This window comes from Mustela nigripes, chromosome 3 (genome assembly GCF_022355385.1).
Source record: "Mustela nigripes isolate SB6536 chromosome 3, MUSNIG.SB6536, whole genome shotgun sequence".
NCBI lineage: Eukaryota > Metazoa > Chordata > Mammalia > Carnivora > Mustelidae > Mustela > Mustela nigripes.
Window position 1 is genome coordinate 64790441 of NC_081559.1, and position 23422 is coordinate 64813862.

Genomic DNA, 23422 nt, shown 5'->3' on the forward strand with positions numbered 1-23422 from the left:
CCAAGGATATGTTCATCAACTGAGTTGTGGCCCTTCCATCCTACTCCTGTACGGCTCACATGTTCTCCTGGCATTACCTAGCTCTGCCCTTGCCCTGGCAGGTGTGGAAGTAGGTGTCTAGTGCACTGCATGACCTCAAAACCTAGTCAATGCAAAACAAGATAGTTCAAAAGACCAGTAAGACCCTATTATTATGTCAAGATTTCTCATTACCATAGATCATAATGTATCCAGATCAAATGTTAGATATGATTTCTACCCTACCCTCATAGGAGGACCTTCTTCTGGACTTCTTTGGTTCTCCTACTTGCAAGACAAGGGAACGTAAGGCTGTGATTATCAGAATCACCTGGGAGCTATTTCACCACTATTGATGCGCAGTCACAGAAATTCAGATTTTAATTGGTCTAGGATACAACAAAAGTGTTACCATTAAAAGCTTACCAAGTAATTCTGGAGTCTTCTGAACTCTATCCTAGCCTATTATTATGATATCTCCAAGATATAGATGATCTCTAAATTCCTTCACAGACTTATTTTTTAAGTGATCCTGATTCATTGTCATTCGATGTGGAATCACACACAAGGCATGGCTATAAAATTGTAAACCATTTCCCAAGACTCACACAAAATCTGCCCATTCCTTCAGGTCTCTAGAGCAGAACGTTTCCAACTTGAATGTAATACAAATCACCTAGGAAATGAGACTCCAAAAGGTTGGGTGAGGCCTGACAGTCTTGTATTTCTTACCAACTCCCTTAAGATACCAGTGCAACTCGTCCATGGCCCACTCTTGTGTAGGGCCTGGACAGGACTTTTCAAATGTGGTTCCTTTACCAGCAACACCAGCATCAGTTGAGAACTTATTTGAAATGGACATTTTTAGGCCACCTCAGGTCTATTAAATCAGAAACCCCTCAGGTGAGGCCCAACAAGCTCTCTAGATGATTCTGATACATGCTCAAATGGTAGAACTACTTGTGCAGAGTAAATGCTCATCTGACAAAGCTGGGCTAGGTCCCCGGCATACACAGTCATCAGCCCTCTCTTAAGGGGGCCCAGCTGACTCCAGATTTTCCTCTAACTCCTAGGTAGCCTTCTCTACAAAGGCCAGAGAGTGGGCTCACCATGTGTACTGTGCTCTCTCCTCCTGTCTTCAAAACTGCTCAAGATGAGAGTCCCAGCTACACGGAAGACATAAGGGCTATTGTATCAGTGGGGTTCCTTATACGTGAGAGGAACATAAAACCTCTTTACACAGTTTTGGAGATTAACTGAGGTAACCATCTGTCAGAATTAACACTTGAAGAGACAATCTGACTTATAGAGCTTAATAAACGTTTATTTCCTTTCCTTTCTTCAAGAATTTCCCTTCCAGGGCATCTGGGGGGCTCAGCCGGTTACATGTCTGCCCTCAGCTCGGGACATGACCCCAGAGTCCTGGGATCAAGTCCCAGGTTGGGAATCCCTCCTCAGCGGGGAGTCTGATTCTCCCTCTGACCCTCCTGCTCTCCTGCTCTCTCTCTCTCTCTCCACCCCCTCTCTCAAATAAATAAATAAATCTTTAAAAAAATAATAAGAAGAAGAATTTCCTTTCCCTTTCACCTTACTCCATTCAACGGTGAGGATGCATTAGAACACAGCTAACCTGATGAAATAGGACCCACAACTAAGAAAATGGGGAAGACGGGAGGAGACAGCATATGACTGACAATTTTAAACTAGGTTCTCATAGCTCAGGATAACGTGACTCACCTAGCCTTGGAATTGTAAGGGTGTGTAACACCAACCATATCCAGGAAACCTGTTGTAACCCACCTGACACCCACTGAGCAGGATTTTTTTTTTTTTTAAGATTTTATTTGACAGACAGAGATCACAAGCAGGCAGAGAGGGAGAGGAAGGGACGCAGGCTCCCTGCTGAGCAAACAGCCCGATGTGGGGCTTGATCCTAGGACCCTGAGACCATGACCCGAGCTGAAGGGAGAGGCCTAACCCACTGAGCCACCCAGGCGCCCCCCCCCCCCCCAAGCAGGATTTTGATGCCTGCTGGATTCTGTGGCCTAGAAGTATAAACCTGCAATTCCAATGAGGACTGAAATATTTTTACTTCATGCCTGCTAGTGATGTACATAATTGCATCTGACCTCCAATTTTATCTTTCTCTGGTCAAAATGGTCTACACACAGACACGCACACACACTCCCCTTTCATTTACCAAGAGATCAGACTATTATAATCCATTACCACTGTCCAACAATATAGCCATTAATTTGAAATAAAGTTTCCAGATAATAAGGAACATCTTATTCCAAGGTTGGTGTTACCTGACCGATCGTATCTATGTTGATGGAAGATTCGAACTTGAGTGAGCCACGGGTTCACCATCAGCATTTTCTCTTTCTCATCTCGCCCAAATTTATCTTGCTTCCACACTTCTCCCTTATTCCTAGATATCCAGTAAAACTGGCCTTCGAAGATGTCCAGACTATATGGGTTCACTGCTGTTTACCCACAGAGGAAAGCCAAAGCAAAACAAGGTTATTGAACAGAAAATACCCTACCCCTCTTTTATATCAGATATCATTATGCTTGAATTAATCCCTAATACAACATTCAGGCAGGCTTTCTCTACTGTGACCACAGAAGTGTGCGATGTTGGGAGATCAAGATGACAGATGTTGAACTAGATTAATGCCTACTGGTTGATGGCAATTACAGGGAACCTGCCCACTTTCAAGTTGCTGATTTAATTTTATGTTTGCACAACAATTTGGATGGCAGAGATTCTATTTTTTTTCCTTTGAACGTAAGACACCGCTTATCACACAGAGCTAACAGGTACTGGATTGTTGCAATTCTGCAGAAATCTGGAGAAGAAAACAAAATGCTTCTCTCCTTCTAGATGTTTCCAGTTGTACAAAGTAAGCAATTGAGCATAAATCGAAACAAATGGCTCTAGAAGTGGTTAGACATGGGTTTCCACTGGTACACCTGAAATGCCACTCTATCAGGCCAACTTAACAGGAAATTCAGCTATTCCAATATCTGTCGCTAAGAGCAACTTTTAAAAATTATGTTACAAGGAAAAACACCTTAATTATTGCTAATGGATTCATTTGCATTTAAATGAGCAGCTGGGGATTGGAAGGAGTGATAGCTAAGAAACTGTATCCACCTAAGATCAGGGCAGACACTAGAAATATATTTCTTGATTACAGAACATATTAAAATCTAACCCATTTCTAACCTGTATTTGTAACGATTCTTCTATCAGTCCCATCATGTTTTATGGTTTCAATATTGCTCTCCTTAAAGTCACTCCAGTAGATCCGGTCATCATTCAAATAATCAATAGTAAGGCCTGTTGGCCAACCGAGGTCCCCCTGCACCAGGGCTTTCCGATGTTGTCCATCCATCCAGGCAGACTCAATTTTAGGTTCTCCGCCCCAGTCAGTCCAGTACATAAGCCTGTAACAGAAGGTTTTATCTTTTTAATATTTCATCTAGTGAGGCTTCTCCACCGAAGCAGAACATGACCTTCCAGCAGGGAAATCTGCTGTGTGTCATAGAGATCTGGGTGCTAAGTGATGCGGTTTTTGCACTTTACTTTAGAAGACAGGGTGAGAAAAGGAGGAGCCAGTGCATCTGTGGTCTATCCTTCCTGAAAACTTCCTCCATAAAGATTGCCCAGCCCTGTTTGAGTATATATATTCAGACACTTTAAAATGTATAATCACAAAAGCTGTTCATTCTTCATAAAATATTTATTGAATGCCTTCTGTGTTAGCAGCACTGTTCTGTGTTTGAGATGTATCAGAGAATAAGGATTATAACTTTAAAATGGATTATTTTGCATCCAATTAATAATTATAGAACTGCACAGACCAGGGATGGCACGATTTCAAATACCTGGAAGGACCAGGCAGGAGACGTAAATGAGTGGTGCATCACAGTTACAAACATCAAGTGATGGTAAGAGCAAAGCCCTGTCTAGAAGTTCCAGGCAACACTGCAGCAAGAAAGGCATCCATACTGGGGCACCACAGGTGGCTCTGTCTGTTAGGAGTCCGCCTATAGACTTTGGCCGAGATCATGATCTCACGGTTATGAGATTGAGCCCTCCATCGGGCTCCGCACTGGGCATGAAACCTCTCCCTCTCCCCCTTTAGGTAAAGAAGTCATTACCTACATAGTGTTATCAGTTGTTCTGATTTTTCAAGCCAAAAACATAGCTTAAACTTTTTTTTTAGTGTTTGTAACTAAATTTTTAAAACCCTAAAACTCTGCTTTGTTCAAGTCCAATCTGTCTGTAGGCTGTATTTAGGCTACCAGCCACCACTTTGCAGACTCCAGTCTAATCATCAGGTTGAGACCGACCCTTAAATTCTATTGAGAAATGTGTGGATTTTAGACAAACTGGGCTATGGAAAAAATGTGACCAGAGGCCCTCCCCTTATGCAGTATCAGTCCGAGGCTAGGATGGTTCTAAATGATCTTTAGAGAATACTGTAATTCTCTAAGTTAGTAATAGATGCCACTCCAAATAGTCCAAGGACAATTTCAGTCCAATTAGGAAAAAATAATTGAGATATAAATTTTTGACAATCCACTGGAAAACATCTAGAACGTGAAGGACCCCTCCGAGTACTTACCCTAGTTTGGGATTCACAACCACTGCAGTTGGTTGATCCAGTCCGGTGGAAATCAGCCACTTTCTGTACCTCCCATCAAGTTTAGCCACCTCGATCCGTTTGGTCTTGGCATCTGACCAGTAAATATGCCTGAATTTAAAAAAACAAAATTAAACATCTAAAAAAGTCTCAGTGGGTCACTTCTGGGAAATAGGTTTAAAGATGAGAGCCTTCAATTTGGAAGCTGGGGCCAAGAAGACAACCACTTAGATAACCAGTGGTCAGAGAAGAGTTTCCTTCTCTGGGGAATGTCCTGATATCTTCCGCCAAGAGTCTTTGGAAAGTTACGAGTGGAAGCCTAAGGAGTGGAGGGGGGACTCCTGCCTCATCTGCCAGCATCAGTGATGATGATGGACTCACATCTGACATTGTGCTAGGAGACATGCACTGCCAGGTGGAAGTCATAAGGCACTGGTGAGCTGGCCAATTCCAACTGCCCTGGGACCCTGCTTCTGCTTAATGAAGAGCACCACTGGCATCAGCAGCAGTCCGGCATCAGCTCCAGGAATGAGTGGAAATAGCCTTTCCAAAATAACAAACTCAGCAAGGCCATCCTGCCCTGTTCCACTATCCTGCAGGTCTCAGTCCCGTACAAGCAGAAAGATTTCCATCAGTTTCTTCACGCACTCACTCATGAAGGCTAAGAAAGAAGTGAAACTTCAAACATGAATTGCCTGGTTGATTTTCAGAAGGAAGTGCTGAAGTCTAGAGTTTCAAGTTACTGACTCTCCAAAGGCCTTGATTTCTGACAGAAAACACTGAAATGAGTGCCCTGATAGCCTGTGGGCACAGCAGGGACCTAATTAACTTCTTCAGAGATGCTCAAGTCTTCCAGAAGCACCAGACAAGTTTGTTAAAAGGTGAAAATTAATTTATGCTGTAAATGACTCTCCATTATCCCAGAGGGCAACAAGCCCCTGAGCCTTTCCTCTCAAACATATTTTCATTATTCCTTAATTTTCAAGGACATGGGGAATTCAATAAATGTTTGAGCTCAGATCCTAATGTAATCCCTTTCCCATAAATGTCACTCCTGATGCAAGGCTCTTTCTTGAAGAAGGAGCTTATGAACTTTTCCACATCAGTTTACATCTCCTGTATCCTACTTAAGGTTCATATTTAGGGATCACACAGAATGTCTGGCTCTGGTCCCTGGGGTTCTAGAAAATCTGAAAGAGCAGAACAAAGCTGACACCACTATGAACTCAAAACCAAACATTAAACAGGAAAGTCAAATTTCCAATCTGTTCAGACGAAACAGCCCTGCTGAAAACACAGGATGTGGATTGCTGCCCCTCAAAATAATTACCATAGAGAAAAATGTTTCATCTCAACTGCCTTGCTGGTAGGACTGGAGGCTGTTCCACTTCCTCACAAAATGGCTAGTGCTGCCATACTGAGAGTTCTGATTTGGGAATCCAAAACTTTGTTGGCAAGAACGCTCTCCTGGATATAATATGAGATCTTGACCTTGGTGCGCTCCCAAACCTTTCCATGGCATCCACAGAATATAGGAAATGATAATGTTTATTTGACACCTTGGGATAAGCAGAGGTGGCAGAGGGAGCTAGATACGCCAAGCCCAGGCATCACACAGTTGCACCAGCGCTGAGGGCTACCCTTATCTGGGCCAGCTTATAACTCACTGTACAGCTTATGACAAGCTGTAGGGGGTCTGGCCAGGATAACAGAAGAGACAAGAGAGGAATGCCACTAAACTTACCTTCCAACCCAGTCCACTGCTAACCCATTTGGTTCCATTATGGATTTCAGGTTCAGGTTAACTTTCGACACAGGATTATTAGTACCAGATTCAAAGTTGGGGATGTAGGCACGTTTGATAGCTCCAGAATCAGAGCCATGCCCTAGCACAGTATAATACACAACACCTGCAAGGCAAGACACACAGTTGAGTTTCATGTTAAGGACATCAGATAAGGGAGGAAATGGGGGTCTAAGTAGGTCAACTGTTGTTCATTTACTGACATCTTTACTTCCTCATTGTTCCTATAAGACAAATAATTCAATTATACTGATCTGATCAAACCTCAGGACATCATACTTGAGCTACTAACTACAAATACTTCAACTGATAGCTTATTGATACGGACTTGGGTGTCTCTATTTCAAAGGCAACTTACTAAAATACATTTCAGCCAAGGAGTCTGTATTTACTCTCAAGTTCTAGTTTCCCAAATGAAATGTATAGATAAGCCAGGGGCAGGTTAGTCAATAACTTACAGTAAAGGAGCTATGTAGATGAGAAGTCCTATTTTGTGTATACACCAAAGGAAAGTGGACAGCAGGCATCTTAAAATGCATAGGAAGACTGCAACTTTTAAGGCAGACTTTTTAAGAAAAGATATACCTTCCTAGGTGTTTGCCATTCTTGAAAAGTTTACTGCATCATGTAAACGAGTGTGAAAACACAGCCATAATAAATCTTACATAGCATAGTTACTGCTAGTTTGCAAAACATTTTCACACCTGTTATCTCATTTGATCTTTAAAGAACTCTCCAGGGAGGCAGGCAGACAAGATTACTGTTCTTATTTTACAGTTAAGAAAAGGAGAACCAGAGAATTGTTATAATCGTTACAATTATTTAGTTATAAAGCTCAGTACATGAGGGAAAGAGGCATCTAAGATGAGTTTTCTGATTCCTGCCCCATTACCATCTCCCACACACACCAGAGAGCCATGAGAGACTCAACAATAAACATTTTTCATGTTTTCATTCACTGAACTAAAGACCTCAAGCAACCAGCACATACACTGTTGGGTCAGATGCTGGGTCAGATGTTGGGACAGATGGTAGCCCTGCAGAATCGAGTAAGATTCAATCCTACCTCCAAAGAGCCCATGGTTAAGGTACAGGGAGAAAATTATGTGGATGCCTGTAACTCAATGTTAACAGGTGCTTTAGTGAAAGCATGTATAAAACCCTACAGGCTCACCCAGTGAACAATTATGGAACTGTGCCCAGGAAGGGTTATAGAAGATATCAGAGGAGGGGACATTTGAACCGAGTCTTTGAAGTTTGAGTAGAAATTTTGAAGGGTACAGGGATAGGGGAGAACAATCCCTTCATGAGCAGAGATGAAGAAATAGTAAACAAAGGGATATGAGGTGGTCCTAAAAGGATAGTCCCCAGAGATGGGAGAAGGTTCGGTTAAAACTTGAGAATGTTTTGCCGGGACACATGGCCAAATTAAGGCGTCCTGAGCACACTGGATAGGAGGAGCTCTATCCTCCACTCATGCAACAAAATTTACTCACTAAAAATCAGATGCCCTAAAGTTTAAAACCTTGTAATTCAATTAATATCAACGGCAGCTGCCAAAGTTCATACTCACTGAGACCTATGCCTTCGGGGTCCCAATCATAATCAAGAGTCTGAATACGTTCCTCGCCTTCAAGATAATCTGAGAACCTCTCAGATGAGAGATTGTATTTGCGAATTCGTACGTTTTCAGGCAGTAGCAACAAAGGAGGGCTACCTATTAAAAAAGACAAGGGCGGTTATATTTCTTTGAATTCTATCTGAACTCTTCTTTAAAATGAAGCAGATATAAAATAGTAAGTATCCTCCCACCTTTAAAAAAAACACGAGTTTTTATAGGAATCTGACTACCTCTGCTCATCAACGGAACTAACGACTACCAACTGGGGTGCAAAATCTGTGACTGGACATTCTTGTCTCCATTCTCAGGTGGAAAGCTAGTGTTTCTGTTAGGGATGTTATCACTTCTTTCTTCTTTGTCCTCTGTAGTTAATGGTTTAGAACAAGACAGGACGGAGACCCCCACAGAGTCTCTCTTTTCCCCTGATTTTTTGCCCTTATTCACTGACAATGAAACAGACAAGGTTGCAGACAATCTGATGGAAGAAACACAGTTATGTAGAGTGATACCAGAAGTTTACCAGAATGTCCTCATTTCTTATTCTTTACTGACAGATTTGGATTCTTTTAGCAGGTAATCGGCTCCACGACTCAATTTATTTCTCAGCTAATGACAAAAAAACAGCTTGTTCTTGTTCTCACACAAAGTAGCGATTTCAATGGTGACTCATCCTGAGGTGCACGGTCTATAATTTTAAAATTTAATTTACTTGCATAAGGTCAATCGAATCTCATTTAAGTAACTTTTGAAAGTTCACTTTATATATTTCTTCTGTCTTGGCATTGTGTTTTATATGACCATGAGCATTTATTTCAGTCATCTCCTTAGTTAAAAGGAGTTAGTTAACTAGTTTTTAATTGGCTGCCTAATTACCAGACCAATTGCTCAAATGCCTTTACCCTAGTTTTCATTCACTGTCAAAATGTTTGGGGGCGGGGGGTAAAACAATTTAAGAATGCTTGTCAGATGTATGCTTTAAAACCCAATTTGTATGAAGAACTTGGACAGCCATTTTAACCTTAATTTGCAAAGTAAAATGTTATTTTCTTATCTTCCATATCATGTTCTTTAAACTCTAGCACAAACTTCAAATCTGTAAGACTCATAAAGACCTATACCCCCTGACGGGGATATCCTGATTTAGATCAGACCTCTGGAAATTTGGACTATATAAAACTTCTGCCACGTAGTCTTTTGTCATTTCTATCTAGTACTTACTACTGCCTTCTATCAGGCCTGACTCTCAGATACCAGCATTAACCCAAAATGCAGAACTAGTGATTGAAGTTATTAATGAGCCATGCTCCCTCCATCTGTGATCGGCAGCCCATGAACAATCAAAAAAATTTATCAACACAATGTCCTTGATTTGCCCTGACTGAATGTAACACATCCTGAATCACAGGGCCTCAAACCTTGATCTTGCAGTGGGAGCTGGAGGGCTTCATTAATTTCCTTCTGTTGACCACCACCCTACCACTCTCTAGGCAAGCTTTTGTTGTCTGAATATTCTGGAAGACGACATCTTGTTCACTTTTTGAAGTTTTATCAAGGCGGACAAGAGCCTAAGCCCAGAACAATAAACAATACTGACTCCTATTTTAATTCCTGCATATCTGTTGCAGTATTGCAGTTATTGTTTTAATCTGGCAGGAGAGGAGAGAGAAGAGCCTGGATGGGCACTGGAGGACAAGTAGCTGGTGAATTAAAAATAAGACTTTTGGAGTCTGAAGTTCACTTTCTGGTCTATTGAACTCATCAGCATTTAGTTCTCTGAAAGTCAACTGATTAATCCCAACATGAATCCATCATACCATCAGCTGCGCATCGTTTTCCATACTGGTCACTCACAGACCTGAAGCCTTCCGCACAGGAACACTCATAACTTCCTTTGGTATTCTGGCAGTTCTGGGGACAAACCCCAAATTGCTCACATTCATTGATGTCTGCAGATAAAACAAAAGCAAATATGCAACATCTGCTCCCAACCATTCCTTCCAGGCCCTGCCTCTACTGAAATCCAAAGTCATAAGCAATGAAGCCGGAGAAGGCTGCAGAGGAAGACAGGCAATGATGCGATCATTTGTGGAGCACTTCCTAAGCTTCAGACATTGTTTCACATGCTTTTCATGTTTGTGGCTCATTTAATTCTCCAAAATGACTCTGCAATATGGACTATGCCTAAACCCGAAGTCCCAAAGCTAATAAGCGATGAAGACAGGGTTCAACTACAACAGAGTGATTCTGTGCCAACAGCAAAGCAAAACATTCACTTTTGGAAAGCTGCTGGATGTTGGTGTTGTTTGGTATATCACTTCCCTTGGCCTAACTAGCTTCAGGAGGGGGACTTTTTTTCATTCTGTTTCTTCACTGAGTTCTTAAGCTTCAGCTTCTGAAAGAACTCTCTCAGTCACCTGAGCATGACACGTCATGAGTTAGAAAGAGCAAATTCAAATAATGAAATCCTATTCATTCCTTACCATCTTGATAAGCTACCTTCCAACTCCATACCTTAGATCTCACTTACGTCTGGCCTAAGTAGGTGTGTAATAAAGTAGATGTATAATAAATAAAGTAGGTGTGCTATTGGACTTTGGACTTTGATGAAGAAAGTAAAACTTTATTTTTTAAAAATCTGATCTCCCACACTGATAAAATAAGCAGGCATTGCTTCTTAACACTTTGTGAGTCTTATCAATTCCACAGACATTACTGCCTAGCCATCTGCTAGGGATTGGCAAGAGAGCATGGAACAAAGGTAACTTGCATCCCTGAGTATTGCTTTTTGTTTTTTTTTCCATGACCCAAGAAATTAAGACACAAAATCTTAACATTTGTCATCACAGGTTATATACGTCTTGAATTACAGCTTACACTCTCATTCAGAACTGATCATCACCCTCTAACAGTATAATTATTTGTGCACTTAAGTATTTTAATGAACTAGAACTAAGAGTTTAGCCCCATTAAGGGAATAAAACAGTGGTTTAATAAAAGGGAATGAGTAGATAACCTGACGTATGAGCATCTCCTAATGGGAATTGGAGTAAATATACTTACCGTCACAGGAGTTTCTGTCCAACATACTGGCTTCAAACCCAGGTCTACAGGAGCAGATAAAGCCTCCTTCACTTAACTGTGTACAGTTTTGTTCACATAGATTCTCTGCACATGATCTTTCTTTTCCTGTGTCTGGGAAAAACAATCTTAGCATTACAAATAAAAGGTATAAATCTACCTACAGTCTACTGTAAGACATCTCAAGATCATCCCTTTCCGTAAGTCTTTGTAGAAGACTGAAGGCTTCTGTATATTCAGATATCTGGCAATGGGGCAAATGCCATTTATGTAATTGTATATAATGTTAGATGCTTGAGACAATCTTCCCACTATACTCAGCACTGCTAGGCTTCCCAGAGCATCCAATTCCAGAGTGCAGAACTATGAAGTCTGGGGCTCTTTACAACTGTAACCATCTGCTACATACATACATACATACATACATACATACATACATACATGTGTACGCACACATATATACATGTATGTATACATGCACATGTATGATGCAGATGGTTCATATGTGTATACATACATACATATATGTGTATGTATACATATATATGAAATAGGGATTAAGATAGATGTAGTATGTGTAATATATATCCTGTTATGTGTGTAATAAAGAACAATGGTACAGTTTAAAGCAACATAACAAACAGGAGGAAATTATAATGTTGTAAGACGACCAACTGAGGTATGTGTACACATACCAAGTGTTGGCCAGGGCACAGTAACATGCATATAGTTATCAGTCATCTAACTGCTGTAAGAACCATAAAGTGGCACACATGGGAAGAAATTTCACAACAACATGTATGAATCAAGGACTTTAAAAATACTCACTTTATTATACAGCTATTCCACATTAATGCATTTTCCCTCAAAAAGGAATAAAAAAGGTATACTATAATTTATGTTTAAGGATTATAAATTGTTGATAAAATTCTGAAAACAACTTGAACAATTACCGTTTACTGTGTTTTATCAAACCCAAGTAAGACACCATTGATGCCCTATTTTATATAATGCTAAAATGGAAACACTCTGGGACTTACACTCTGGCATGTTATCAATTGAAGAACTATTCTTGTTTCAGAGATATTTAAATGTGAAAATAAATATGCATCTTACAATCAATGAGTTATGATCTACATGGAAAATATCTATTAACAAAAATGGAGGGAAATATAGTAATACTAAATATAGAATATATCTTTAAATTTTTTAATATTAAGAATTGATTTTTGCACGTATATGTGCAAAGAAAGACAATGAAGTACACCAAACTTAAGATTAGTTTGCTTTTAGTTATGGGAGTCCAGTGATTTTTACTTTTGATCATCAATATATTTTCTGGATTTCACAGCTTTCACAATACAAAGAAAAAATTCAACAATGGTTCATTTTTATAGGGCTTATATGAATGACTCTTGTTATCTGTGCTATCCTGGGGTCCAGACACTCCAGGACAGACTTTTAACATTTCAGATTCCATCCTCACACTTCACTGCTTATCACTGCCCTGAGTTCTTATCTCTGCCAATATCTGTCAAAGCCATCTGGCTTTCATTTTTGTTATTATTGTAAGTTTGCTTCTTCTATACTGAGTCTCCATCTACCCTCAAACCTAGATCTTACAAGGAAGCAGACAAAGATGAACACACCTAATGAGTGATAATGGAGGCCAAGGTGGGGGAAGTGTGGTGATTATCCCCATAAAGGATTTAAGCTTTATCTGCATTTCAAATAAAATATCTCTAGGTCACAGACTTCTGAATATTTTAGCCAATGAGATTGTAGTATCTCCTGCTCATTTCTTCCCAAGCAAAACAGACTTATATCTGTCTGTCTCCTACAGTAGGAAATGAGGATCCTTTAAGGATATTTAAGTATATATGGTTTGAATACCCTAAAAACACTGAGTTTCAAAAAAGAAAAAAAATCACAAAATAAAGCACAAGAGCATTCAATGAAATGCTGCCCTTGGAGCTCAAACTTCAAAGCTATATACATGAAAACCTCAGTTTAGCTCTTAAGAACTACACATTGCTAAATAAATCTATCTAGATTTTTTTATTTCTTCAGAGTCAACTTCACTGCTTTCTGGCTTTCTAAGAATTTGGTCATTTGTCTAATTTCTTGACGTGAAGTTTCTCATACTATTCCCTTATAATCTTTTAAATTTCTGTAAGGTTGGTAGTGATGTCTCCTCTATAATGTTAATAAATATGGCCTGTTTTATATTCTTGGATAGCCTTTAGACAGTCACATAACCTCCTTGGGTCTCATGTGCATGTTAGACTCTATAATCTTCTCCTAGCTCTAAAATCTACAACATGACTAAAGATCCCAGGAAATAAATATTTCTGGACCAAGTGCCCCCCTGAGTGAGTTACACTCTTATGAAACAAGAGTCCTTCAAACAAGAGCAGAAACCATTTAACACTGTAAGATTCTTCCCCAAATATGAGGAACTTATGACTTATTTCAGTAACAATCACCATCTTAATCCACAAACAACAGATCATATCCAAACCCAAACATATGACATTCTAAAAATATTCGTATCTTTCCTTTCCTGATTTTAAAATACTTTTTAAAAAGCAAACATATGCACCGAACATCAGAGATCCTGTTTAAATAGTAAGAAGAGGAGAAAGGCAAGGGGATTAGTAGCATCCAAGAAATGGTATCTTATTTTATTTTTTAAAAGGATTTTATTTATTTATTTGACATACAGAGAGATCACAAGTAGGCAGAGAGGCAGGCAGAGAGGCAGGCAGAGAGAGTGGGGGAAGCAGGCTCCCTGCCAAGCAGAGAGCCCGATGAAGGACTTGATCCCAGGACCCTGAGGTCATGACCTGAGCAAAAGGCAGAGGCTTCAACCACTAAGCCACCCAGGTGCCCCAAGAACTGGTATTATTAAATAAGAATTCTGTGTCTCAAATTATCGCCCCACAGCAGTAAGACTGATACAATATCACATATTCACTTAATACCTAAAAACAAATGCTATTTCTATACCTTAAATTAATACCTATGCTACTTATTTCTTTAAATAAGTCCTGCTTTCAATCGAATGTTATTTGAATTAAAAGGACTGTAGTCGATTGTTAAGCTTTTTAAATGGCTAACTAAAAGAGGAACTAAGGTTTGACCCAAGCCCAACTAGAAAATACTCCAAACTCTTGGAACAGCTTACTTAACCGTCGCAGCACCAGAACTCAAATCTAACACCCAGTTTTGCAAATCCTGTCATGATCATGCATTTTTAAATATTTAATCAAGTCACATTGCTATGTCAAAAATTCCAAGCCCCGGGACGCCTGGGTGGCTCAGTTGGTTAAGCAGCTGCCTTCGGCTCAGGTCATGATCCCGGCGTTCTGGGATCGAGTCCCACATCGGGCTCCTTGCTCAGCAGGGAGCCTGCTTCTCCCTCTGCCTCTGCCTGCCATTCTGTCTGCCTGTGCTCGCTCTCTCCCCCCCTCTCTCTGATAAATAAATAAATAAATAAAATCTAAAAAAAAAAAAAAATAAAATAAAATAAAAAATTCCAAGGTCCACTAGGCAAGTGCGTAAAATAAAGGACAAATCAATGCATTAATGATCAATTAGTTACCCTCCTTTGTAACTCACACAGGATAAAAGTTGCCCGGAAATCACTGGGAAGCCTCAGGAAAAAAAACATTAAAGCCCAAGAAGTTAAAAAATATGTGGAGCTAAGATGACTAAGTCATGGGCTCCTAGAGTCTGAAGAACTTTTTTTGGTTTTCCTATGAAGCAACTGAGGCCAGGAGAGGTCAATTGATGCCCAAAGGGGCACAGGTAGTGGCCAAAGAAACTAGATGCCAGCTCTAGTCACCTGGAGTCACAAGACTATTCAAATTCTGCCTCTGCCACACTGTATGACCTCAAGCAACTTCTTAAGCTCTCTGAGATTATTTATACAGATAAGACATAGTAGTAGTAACCCAGTGGGGTTTGTTTGAGTGACAAATTAGATAATGTATGTGCAAGGATTTCCTAAGAGCTCTAAAGGACTAAAAAGGTGTGAATTAACATGCCATTCCAACATTTCCATCACAACACTGAACTAGAACCACTCCTTGTGTTCCTTATCTTTTTTCTACACAAAGTAGTCCCTCTACTTTAAAACTAAAAATAAATGTTCCTCCTGACAACTCCATCTTTATGGGGTTAAGCTTTTCCCCTTAGTGCTGAAGGATACTGCATTTGGCTTAAGGCGGAAAAAAATATGCAGACTAGTAAACACAATACACAGCTTTAAGGTGCTGGGAGGCACCTAGTTAACTGGGGGGAGATGCTCTGGAGTTAGGCAGATCAGAGTTTAAATCCTCAGCCTCTTGATGGTAAAAAGACATGCAGGTTTTTCATACCTGCAAGCCAGTTTCCTCATTAAAAAAAATACTTCAGGGGCACCTGGCTAGCACAGCTGGTTAAGCATCTAACTCTTGGGTTTAGCTCAGGTCATGATCTCAGGGTCGTAAGATGGAGCCCCACGTCCGGCTCTGCACCTAGCACAGAGTTTGCTTGGGTTTCTCTCTTCCTCTCACTTTGCCCCTCCCCACCCCCATTCTCTCTCCCTCTCATATAAATAAACAAATCTTTTTAAAAAATTTGGTGAACATTCTCAGCTCATGGGGTTGTTACAAGGGTAAAATGAGATAATCCTTGTAGTCTTTAGCACAATGTCTGGTACAGAGTACGTGCTCAATAACAGATAGCTACAGGCTTGATTGCAATTCAGAGCACAAAATAAAGAGAAATATGTGGTTATCATGTTCTTACGTTATTGCACACTCTTGTTAGGTAAACCCGAGTTATTACAATGAAATACAATAATCAATATTTACTTACTGCAACCAGTTTCATCAAAATGGTCACCACAATCATCAACATCATCGCATACAAGAGACTGTGAAATGCAATGTCCATTGCTACACTTAAATTCGTTTTCTGTACAAGGTCTAGAGGTTGAAGCTAAACCTGTAATTTAAGAACAGAAGTTCAAGTCAAAGTCAAAACTTTCTCTTCTGTGGAACAAGATGCTTCCCTTTGTGGCAGACAGTTACTGCTCACAGGTAAGCCTGTGCTTCCCTACATTTCCGTCTCCCTTGCAGTTGTGTTGGAACCATGTGACTAGTTCTGGCCAATGGGCTACGAGTAGGAAGTGATATGACTGAAGCAATTAAAGCTTCTGTGTCTCCCGCTTTGGCAACCTTGGAAGTCATGGGTTTCAGGTGGCCCAGCTACAAGTTGGAGGGGCTGGGCAATATGCACTGGGCTTTACTTGGGTGAGAAGTGAGTCTTCATAAGGTATCACCCCTGAGAGTTGCAAATTTGTTGGGTGCACAGGTGGCATGAGATACCCTGAATAGTAAAAATGTAAGGTACTTTCATAATAAAAAGGTAAATTATGGGATGCTGTCTTCATGGTCAGGAGGCAAGCAATGAGGAAAGAGATATTGGAGATAGGAAAGATGGAGACCCATATGATGCAAAGGCAAAGACTTTGGTGAAAGTGTCACTTTGGAAAAATTGGAAAGCAGATCACCTGCAGATCACCTGCTTGTTGAACCTGCTGATCTAAGGAAAGAGATGAGAAAACGGGATGCTAGTAGTGTGCATTGCTTGCCATTACCTGAGTTTGGCAGGGGAGTATCAATCAGAGAAAAAGTTCAGGGAAGAGCCGGTTGATTTATAAGCAGAAAAGAAATAAAGCCCAGCAATTTGATGTGTGGGAAAAGCTGACTCCATTTAGATCCTGAACAGTGAGATTATGAAGTTTAGAAGGCTTTGAGACACAAATAACCAGTAAAACCTCTGAGTTGGATGAAATAATGGCCCATCTATTTTTCTAGATGGGCTGAATGTAACCGATTATCAGTTGAGACAAAGGTGCATGAGAAAAACAAAGATATAAAGCAGATTCAAAAGCTATGTCTCAAAGGAAACAGCCGTGCCCACTGGTCCTCTGGAACTGCTAGAGGCTGGTGAATGTGATGAGTCTCTCATTCTTTCTTGCCCAATGGTATCTATTTCTATTATGCTTCCCCTGATCTACTACTATCTCTTAGGGGCAGAGTGGCATAAATAAAACTTGTTTAACTAGTTTATGTTTCTTCAAACCAAGAGGAACCTTGTCTGCAACTGACAGCAGGACTGAAGCCTATTACCCAGGACTCCTGGATTTCAGTTACTGAATGGGACTATGAGTCATGTCCCTTGGGGACAGGTTCAGGGTGTTCTATGCATAGGAAGAAAAGTATAAATGGATTCTTAGTGACACAAGGTTAAATTGTGGCAAAATCACTGGTATTCATTAAAAACCCCTGCACTTCCCTGCAGTGAGATTGGAACCTTGTGACCAGTTCCAACCAAAGGATCACAAGCACAAGCAAGATCTATCACTTCCACGCCCAGGAAAATACAAATCTGCATGCTTCCTTCATTTCTGTCTTCTCCTGCTTGGCAACCTTGAAGACTACGTGTTGCAGGTGACATACTTACAGGATGGAGAACTGCCTGACCTTCATCAAACTTTACATCAACCTCTGCTCCCAGGGCGCCTGGCTGGTGCAGATGGTTGGGCATCCAAGTCTTGGTTTCAGCTCAGGTCATGATCTCCGAGTTGTGCGATCTAGCCCTGCAGTGGGCTCTGTGCTGAGCACAGAGTCTGCTGGGGTTTCCCTGTCCCTCTGCCCCTCTCTGCCTCATGGTCTCTCTCAAATCAATCAATCTTAAGAAAAAAAATTCAACCTCTGCTACTTTAAGCCACTGAAATGTTGTGGTTTGTCTATTTTGATGGCAAGCAGTGATTCCTCTAACATCCAATTCTTTGGGAAGAGTAAGCTTACTGCCCCTTTTATCCACTCTCAAATTTGACCACATGCTCCAATTGTCTTGCTCCATTAAAGAAAAAAGAAAGAAAGAAAGAAAAGGCAAGAGCAATAAGGGAAATGGAAACAGAATGGGAGAAGGCGAAACCTGCTCAAAATTTTTAAAATGTCCTATTTCTTGGTTTTCATCCTTTTGTACCAGGCCTCAAATAAACCTAGGAACGATGTTAAAACCACAGGGCCACCTCTGCCAAAAAGAACCAAAATACTGTAGGTACGAAAGTACAAGCCAGAGCGCCACCAGAGTGTCCTCGTCCTCTCTGACACAGAGCTGTCGGTGAGCATTCTAAGGCCACAGCAATACAAAGGATGGGACATAGAAAAAAAATGAGTCATTTATCTAAATTTTCCCAAAGAGCATCCTTTTAGGAAGAAAAGTAATTGGAGTCAGGGGAAATCATTTCTCTTACTGACTTTTCTCTAGATAAATTACCCCCAAATTAATCAACTCTCCCCTTCAATGGACAGATTTTAAAACATTCTCACAAGGGGAATGCGCAGATTTTTTTCTTCCAGTATCTGTAACATTTAACACCACCGGTTTGAAACTTCTATCTTAAAATAATCCAGAATTTAACTCTTCTGGGAAATGAATTTCCACTTTAAAGATGCACATAGGACCAGCTCTGTTAACACCGGTGCTGCCTTTTTGAGCGTGATCATTTCAGCTGAGCATTCAGCAGCTCCCGTGCCTAGATTAACAATTAGCAACTCGAGGCTGAAGAGTGACCAAAACTCATTTTTGAAAATAAATAAACCATTAATTTGTGAAGCGTGAGTCAACTAGCATTTAGTGTTTGTTCTCAATGTCTCAAAAAAACCCTTATTGACTACGTAAATGAAGACTAAAAAATTAGACAACTTGCTCCAACGAGGCGGGAATAAGCAGGGGAGGGATGTATTTGAGTAGTGAGTGTGTTTATATGGTCTGGAAAACAATTGTCAAAGGGGATCTGTAGGCCCAGCTCAGCCTCTACCAAACAAACTGAAATCCCAGAGGTACATTCTGCAAACTGCAGAAGACTTGGGGCCCTTAGTTTTCCCTCGTCTTCACTTTGCTTACACTGCTCCTCCTTCTCATCGCTCCCATCTCCACAGTCATCCACATGGTTGCACAGCTCATGCTTATAAATACAGCGATTGTTGTCACATCGGAACCGGTACGGTGATTCGCAGGAAACATCCACTGGAAGGCAAAACAGACAAGCAAGTTGAGAGTAGAAGTAGTATCTAAATGCTCTTGTGCCAGCACCAGGCTCGCTCCATTCATCTATTCATCTGTTCATTCAATGAACCAATCCACAAATCCACCTTGAGGATCCAGCACACACCATGTCACTGTGCTAGGAGCCAGAAACGATGCAGAACAAGACAGACACAGTCCTGGAACTCACAGAACTTTCATTCTAACAGGAAAACAGACTTTGCCAATTAACCATTCAATTATAACTTTGAGAAGAGCCACAAACCAGACCTGCTATCATGGCATCTATGGTGGCAAGGGGTGGGAGTTGGGGGTAGGGTACGTGGTGCTGATAGAGATCAGAAGAGGCTGGGGGAAGATTTGAAGTCAGGAAGGAGCACAGCCCATGTTTGGACCTGAATTATAATCCCTGCAGCCAGAGCACAGAATGAGGGGGACAATGACAAGCCATGAGGCTGGAGAGACTGGCAGGGACCATACATGAACACTTATCCTAATATTAAGAAGGCTGCTGTGATCTTTCTGACTGCAGTTGTCACTGACCCTCCAGAGCATGAAATTTCACACGGTGACAGACTTTCCTTCCTGAATGTGCTTACCTCTTACATTTAAAGTTGCTATTTCACAACTGACCTCTGACTCATCTTGTTGTCCAGAGTTAAACTTCTAGCTGATGCTTATGCACCTGTGAGGAACCCAAAGGTGGAACCCAAAGGTAGAACCCAGGTCCCTTACTTGTCCTCTGTTCAGGCCCCAGAGATTGGGTAATCTCAACATACACATGTCTTCCACATGGAAGGCTTTGGCTATCTGATTTCTCCTTCTGCCTTTGCATCACACACAGGAACAAAAGCAGAAACTCATGATAAGATCGGCTGGGGATAAAAAAGTCAGACCTAAGAGCTGATTCTTAGAAGTACTGTTAACAGAACTGTTGCAGAAATTCTTTGTTGTGAAAGATGTGCGCACATTATAAAACAGTGCTAGTCGCTTTTTAATGGGGCTGTGTATCTGCCTCTCCACTTTTTAATGGGGCTGCAGGCACTTTATCTCATTGAGGGAGCAACTTCCTAAGTACTTAAGTACTAAGTTCCACAGGGTGAAGGTATTTTTCAAGATCCATCAAGTTAAAAGCAAAACAGAAGAGGGTTAATTCTTAACAAGAAAAGATGTGGCAAGAAAATGTGGAGATGCTGCTGTGAAAATATAATGGACCCTAATTAAAGTGCTCCAAAGGGAAGGAAATACTGACGTGGCATTTTTGTCCAATCCCCGGGCTAAAAAGGACAGGGATGAATGTCTGTCTAACATTCTAACATTCCCATGTTCCAAACAACGAACTGGGAAAGAAGACCAAGTAAAATGCATCCAGTTTTCAAACATTGTCCAACTGGCCTCTGGCATCACACGCCCCATGGAAAAAGCATTGAGATTTTGCCAGATGACACCACTCCCAAACCCGCCCTTCATCTCCCTCTTACGGCACAGGTGAAGTTCCTCATCAGAACCATCGCCACAGTCGTTATCGCCATCACATTTCCAAGGTGACGGGATGCACACGTGATTTTTACATTCGAACATAGTCGCTGAGCAATACGCACCATTGGGAAAGCGAGTGGCTGTTGGTAGAGAGGAGACAGATTCCAACTGTTAGAAAAAGTAACAAGTTTTGAAAAGGTAGGCTGTTATTCGTCCCGTAACTCTTTCCATGACAGCCTGTCTTCCTTATTCGAGATGGACTGTCACCTTCCACTGCCTGAAATTGTGATGGACTACCTCTTCAGGACCGTTGTCCCATCCCAGTTTTCAAAGACATGAGTCATTCTGCGGATGGCACTGGACTTCCTCTTCATAGGCAAGGGCACCTCTTCAGCTGTGTCAGCATTGGCCCTATCCATCATCCATTTATATAGTTTCTCTGAAACCAGGATTTAAGATGTGGCAACTACATCCTTAACAATACCCATCACAGATCATCAAAAACAGTCCATATTTATTCAGTGATTCATAAAGACTAAACTGTGAATGATCATACTGACCTTCATTTTTAAGCTTTTTATATGCCATCACAAAATTCAGAAAGGTGTTAATGCTGTCAATTCAGTATGTTCTAATACCCAATCCAAGTTTTTTATACCCATCTATTCACTGCTTGAATGTTCTCATTCACCTGAGGTGGGTTTTTTTTTTTTTTTCAATCAATGAATTTGTATTGCAGGTGATAGTATTTTTGTTAGCACAGATATTTACTATATTCTCTATTTAAAATATGGTCAATGAAATGCATCTGAATGACTACTAGGACTATTTGGGTATGATGACTCAGACCCCTAAGTGAACGCCAATGAGCGCCAAGGAGAAAATCCCTGCATCCTAGCCATTTAAGAAGTGGTGGCTGCTAGAGAGGTGGGGTCTAAAAGGCCATCTGCTGCATTTCAGATGATCAGGGCCCTGGGGGCCCAGACACTTACGACAAGCAGCTTCATCGGAGGCATCTAGACAGTCAGCCACTCCATCACAAGTCGACTGCTCAGGCACACAGTGTCCACTCTGACACTGAAAATACCCAGGCTGGCACGTCTTCATCTCTGAAGAGAAAAGACTGTCATTCCAAAAGGTCTCGTTCTTCTCAGACAGGTCTGGGGAACAGACTAACGAACTAACGACTTCATCCCATTCCTATCCAAACCCTATGACTAGTGCACGGCAAATGCACAGCTGTGTCTAGAAAAGGAATAAGTGCACCAAAACCACATTCAACATATGGAAATGGAAGTACCTCTCTCTCCCCTATTACATAATCTCTAGCATTTTCTCGGAAACCTGAATTCCTAGACCCAACCCTTAATGAGTCAAGAGCTATAAAAGTCACTTGGGGGTTATGATTCCTGGTCTAATGCCCCTGACCCCTACACCATGGAGCTACAGAAATATATCCCCCACAGACACTTTCAGGGAACAGTAGGAAAAATGAATGCTTTTGTTGTTGTCGTTTATAAGAACAATGCAGATTCAAGTCTGCTCCTAGGAAATATTTAAGGTAAAATGAGATTTTCAACAATTTCTTGCCCTTTTCGCCTATTACAAGTTAAGACTACTATAAGAATAAAGCATAGAAAATACAGAGGGGAAGGTACTGTGCTCTGGGAAGGCTTATGTATTACACAAAGTATAAAAAAATTGTTTTACTCTTAAAAAAACATACGAACTCTCACTTGAAGTCCTTTCTTCTGTTAACTATGCCGACTCTGGTACTACACCCCGTGGTAAGCCTCTGAAAGACCCGACAGTTACCACAGTCCTGCTCATCCGAGTTGTCGCCACAGTCGTTGTTATGGTCACAGACCCATCGAGAGGGAATGCAGCTGTGATCAGCACATCGAAATTCACTCTCCGAGCACTCCCGAGGGACTGCAAAGGAAAGCCACCCAGCCATCAGTGGGAACCAGGAATCATACACAGAAGACAAACTGGTGAGGGCCTGAGTATCCTCAGCATGCCGGCACTCCTGTGTCCCGAGTCCTAGCCATCTCCTTGAGCAGGCAGACTACGCGTCCTCCAAAACTAGACCTTCTACCTCAATTTTAAGAATGTGAAGAAGGGCCTTTATTAAGCCTTTTCTCCAAAGGTGATTTACTTGTAAGATAATTGTTGCTTTCATGATAGTCTAGATAACCTATAGGAGGTTATGAAAGCAACAATTATCATGAAAGCAACAATTATCTTACAACAATTATCTTAATCCTCCTATAGGATTAAACATTAACTTTCTCAAATTTAAAATTCCACTGGATCACACTTTTGTCTTGAGTTTTAGTCAACTGATATATTTCCTCAACTGCCTATGGAAAGTGGCAATCATTTCTTACTTCCAAAACGTGACTAAAGTTATCATGTATTGCATATTACAGGGCACCTAGCTGGTTCAGCTGGTAGAGAATGAGACTCTTGATCTTGGGCTTGTGAGTTCAAGCCTCACATTGGGAGCCTACTTTAAAAAAAAAAAAAAAAAAGAACGTATTCCGTATTAATCGATCTGAAATTGACATATACATGAATCAGTGACCTATGTTTAGAGCAGGGTAATATATCCAATTACTCAGGACTATCTAGTTTGATGTGACCCAAATCTTTGGC

The 23422-nt window shown here is 40.9% G+C and overlaps 1 protein-coding gene across 1 annotated transcript in view; it reads right to left on the reverse strand.

The window, feature by feature from the left end:
• The window catches only part of LRP2 (LDL receptor related protein 2), a 201086-nt gene that overhangs the window by 12751 nt on the left and 164913 nt on the right, over window positions 1-23422 (reverse strand). The window contains exons 59-70 of the mRNA XM_059394122.1: window positions 22580-22696; window positions 21757-21873; window positions 20767-20904; window positions 19145-19267; window positions 16040-16168; window positions 11159-11290; window positions 9913-10044; window positions 8051-8194; window positions 6418-6583; window positions 4656-4784; window positions 3251-3471; window positions 2328-2504 (exon numbers count right to left, since the gene is read on the reverse strand). Of these exons, the coding sequence (XP_059250105.1) occupies window positions 2328-2504; window positions 3251-3471; window positions 4656-4784; window positions 6418-6583; window positions 8051-8194; window positions 9913-10044; window positions 11159-11290; window positions 16040-16168; window positions 19145-19267; window positions 20767-20904; window positions 21757-21873; window positions 22580-22696 (1725 nt within the window). The remainder of the gene's footprint in view (window positions 1-2327; window positions 2505-3250; window positions 3472-4655; window positions 4785-6417; window positions 6584-8050; window positions 8195-9912; window positions 10045-11158; window positions 11291-16039; window positions 16169-19144; window positions 19268-20766; window positions 20905-21756; window positions 21874-22579; window positions 22697-23422) is intronic.